The following is a 4,024-nucleotide window of genomic DNA, read 5'->3' on the forward strand; positions in this document are numbered from 1 at the left end:
CTTACTGTGTTGAAATATGCTTTTCACAACAATTTCATATGGACCTCCGCATAGTGTATGGGCAGTTGGCAGTAGTCAAAATTATTTTAATCTTCCCTTTAACCATAACATCCTGGTAAACATCATATAAGTGTAATCATGACCCATGGGGTGCCAAGGGCCTTTGTGTTCATTCCAAACCCTTTGAGTGCCCTCAGGTCCTTTTTGAATTTAGCATTTTTGAATTTGTGACAAAATATGCTCTGGATTTACTGAATTTGTCTGAAAACATACATTTATATTAGCCTTTGAATTCAAAACAAGAAAGAGTTATTAATTTTTGATCATTATTATCATGTTTAAAAGCAGCTAATTAGGACATAAGGAATGATATGCTGAAATTCTATGTATTGTGTGATCTTCATCTACTCATTGTTACTCATGCTCTATATGTAACACATTATAGCTTTGCAAGGGTGGTCAACTTCCTGTGACACAATTCTGTATGCAGTGGAAATGATACAAAGGAATGGTACTCCTCAGAGGCTGGTGGACATATTGCCGTAGGATGGCATAGCAGCAAATACAGTTCTACATATAATGATTTTCTGTCATGTTTATTGACAAGAAAGAAAACCTCAACTTTCCCCTGTGTTCTGTTGAAAATTATCATCTCTATATCTGGTCAGCTTGTCTCTGTCATGTGAAAGGTATTTTGTCACCAGGGCTGTCAGAGCTTATTGCTACACATCATGCATTTATCGCAGTTGTTGCTATTTCTCTTTGATTGCACCCTGCTGCTGGTAGCCTACCACCTCTCTTGTCTAGCTGTGAACAACATTCAAGGGTATGGATATGGAAATTACGATTTTAGGCAAACTGCACATGCCACAGATGTTCCTGGCATATGTGGTCCCTGACACAGTTTGAATTGGATTACCTCCTGAAAAACACTGATAATTCAAGATGCACCTGCCCCTTTTTGGAATGCCATGATTTCAAATTAGGCAATGTGTGGTATCTGATTAATTTTGAGAGCAGCACTGGTCTGGAAAATGGTGATTTGGAGTGCACCACACTCACAACACAAATATAATTTCAAAACACCGCATTTACCAAATGATCTGTAATTCATGAATATTATGAAGGTGATGCAACCCTTGTATTTGATTCCTGGTACAACTCCTGGTCTGTTACAGAAAAGCATTATTTGTGTTTAAAAAGTCATTGAATTTTTGAATGGAAAAAGTAACATTACAGAAATGAAGTGTCAGTTTTCACTATGATGAAAGCATACAGATCTTGTCTGGTGGCCTCTGGGCTGACATTGCCTCTGCGTTATTACAATTTGCAGGGAACTGTCACAGAAGATTTACAACCCTGAATGTTTCTAACCTTTAATGTTTCAACCCTTAATAATAATGATTATCAAATAGCATCAGTATCATTAAATTGTGATAGAATTTATTTTTGAAGTGGTGAGAAATTACTGTTCTGTTCTGTTACTGGAATTTCACTAATTCACACACACACACACACACACACACACACACACACACACACTGTTAAGTATGGGATACTGGAATCTGGAACATTTTTAGTTACAGGCATAAAATCAGCATCTTACTGTTGTAAAGATGCCTGTTTCATGCAATGCTAGATTCAGTATCATAGTGAATTTCACTCATCAAAATGTAAATGACAGAGACACCCCAGCACACAAGCTATGAAAAACAATTAGTTATTTCAGGTGTAATTATTTCAAATGACACTTGTATTTAATGTTTACCAAGCTTTTCTGATTTAGAAGTTGATGTATAGCATAAGAACTGTTCTGTGGACCTTTCACCAGAGTTTGCTATTTTTCTGTGTCCATAGGTAACCAGTAGGATGGTGGCCGGTGAAGCAAGTGGACACAGCTACCTAGTGGCTTGCTGGCAGCCCATCCTGATTCTGATGCTGGGCACAGTGCTGTCAGGCTCCACTACAGGCTGCCCATCTCGCTGTGAGTGCAATCCCCAGGAACGCTCAGTTGTGTGCCACCGTAAGAAACTTATGTCAGTCCCTGAGGGTATCCCCCTGGAGACTCGGCTTCTGGACCTCAGCAAGAATCGGATCAAGACCATCAATCCAGATGAGTTTGCCAACTTCCCAAACTTGGAGGAGCTGGAGCTCAATGAGAACACAATTTCTGTTATTGAACCTGGGGCTTTTAACAACCTATATGGACTGCGGACTCTGGGGTTGCGAAGCAACAAGCTAAAACTCATCCAGCTAGGTGTTTTTACAGGCCTTAGCAACCTCACTCAGTTGGACATCAGTGAAAACAAGATAGTCATTCTGTTGGACTATATGTTTCAGGACCTTTACAATCTTCGGTCTCTGGAGGTGGGTGATAATGATCTAGTATTCATCTCCCATAGGGCTTTCCATGGCCTCAGCAGTTTGGAGCAACTCACTCTTGAGAAGTGCAACCTGACCTCTGTCCCAACAGAGGCCTTCACCCACCTCCACAGTCTGATAAAATTAAGGTTGCGTAATCTCAACATCAACAGCATCAGGGATTTCTCCTTCAAGAGGCTTTACCGACTCAAAGTGCTAGAGATAGCTAACTGGCCCTACCTTGACACAATGACCACCAATTGCTTGTATGGGTTGAATCTTACTTCCTTAACCATCACAAATGGCAACCTGACGTCTATTCCTTACCTGGCACTTCGGCACCAGGTCTACCTGCGTTTCCTGAACATGTCATACAACCCTATTGTCACTATTGAAGGGAACAAGCTCCATGACCTCCTCAGGCTTCAGGAGCTTCATTTGGTTGGCTGTAGGCTGGCTATGATCGAGCCCTATTCTTTCCGAGGTCTGAACTACCTAAAGATCCTTAATGTGTCTGGAAATGCCCTGACCACCTTGGAGGAATCAGCCTTCCACTCTGTGGGAAACCTGGAAACTCTAGCCCTTCACGACAACCCCTTAGCCTGTGACTGCCGACTTCTATGGGTGTTTCGTCGCCGCTGGAGGCTCAACTTCAATCGACAACAGCCCACTTGTGCTTCTCCAGAGTTTGTACAGGGCAAAGAGTTCAAAGATTTCCCTGACATTTTGCAGCCAAACTACTTCACCTGTCGCAAGTCCAGGATCCGGGACCGTAAAGCTCAACAAAAATTTGTGGATGAGGGTACTACTGTAAACTTTTTATGCCAGGCAGATGGTGATCCAGCACCTGTTATAATGTGGCTCTCACCACAGAAGCAGTTCATCACCACCAAGACAATCGGTCGGCTTACAGTGTTCCCAGATGGTACCCTTGAGGTGCGCTATGCTCAGATCCAGGACAATGGGACATATGTGTGTATTGCTAGCAACGCAGGTGGAAATGATACTGCCCTGGCCCACTTGCATGTCCACAGCTATTCACCTGACTGGCCCCATCAGCCCAACAAAACCTTTGCATTTATATCAAACCAGCCAAATGACAATGGTGCCAATGGAACGCGAGCCACTGCCTCTTTCCCTTTTGACATAAAGACCTTGATCATTGCTACTACTATGGGATTCATTTCCTTCCTTGGTGTTGTCCTCTTCTGTCTGGTGCTGCTCTTTTTGTGGAGCAGAGGTAAAGGGAATACCAAGCACAACATTGAAATTGAATATGTTCCACGCAAGTCGGACGCTGGGATAAGCAGCACCGCTGTAGATGCTCCTCGTAAATTTAATATGAAAATGATTTAATCTAGCCAGGGAACAGAAAAACAACTTTAGAACAGACGATAAAGATAAAAACAAACAAACAAACAACAACAACAAGAAAAAAAACAAGTATATTACTCGTGGACAAACCTCTTGGTTCTGGGACACTATTACAGAGTTACTGATTTTTTTTTTCCCCTTAAAAGATGGATGTGCGGTGAAGCAGTTGTTTGCTTTTGTTACATGTTGATTATAAGGTGGATGGAATACCACACACTACTCCTTCATGGCGATTTCACCAGAGACCAGAAAAATTTATTGTAAGACATTCCATTCAACTTCCTGTGGA

At 41.9% G+C, this 4,024-nt stretch overlaps 1 protein-coding gene across 1 annotated transcript; it reads left to right on the plus strand.

The window, feature by feature from the left end:
• Positions 1-1,851: 1,851 nt before the first annotated feature.
• On the plus strand, positions 1,852-3,717 carry lingo1a (leucine rich repeat and Ig domain containing 1a). The gene has a single exon (XM_030782230.1). The coding sequence runs from the start codon at positions 1,870-1,872 to the stop codon at positions 3,715-3,717; it is 1,848 nt and encodes a 615-aa protein (XP_030638090.1). The 5' UTR covers positions 1,852-1,869.
• Positions 3,718-4,024: the final 307 nt, after the last annotated feature.

The sequence above is a fragment of the Chanos chanos genome, chromosome 1 (assembly GCF_902362185.1).
Source record: "Chanos chanos chromosome 1, fChaCha1.1, whole genome shotgun sequence".
Taxonomy (NCBI): Eukaryota; Metazoa; Chordata; class Actinopteri; order Gonorynchiformes; family Chanidae; genus Chanos; species Chanos chanos.

Excerpts from the sequence above, each read along its gene's own strand:
- lingo1a (XM_030782230.1), top strand. The coding sequence starts at position 1,870 with ATGGTGGCCGGTGAAGCAAGTGGACACAGCTACCTAGTGGCTTGCTGG.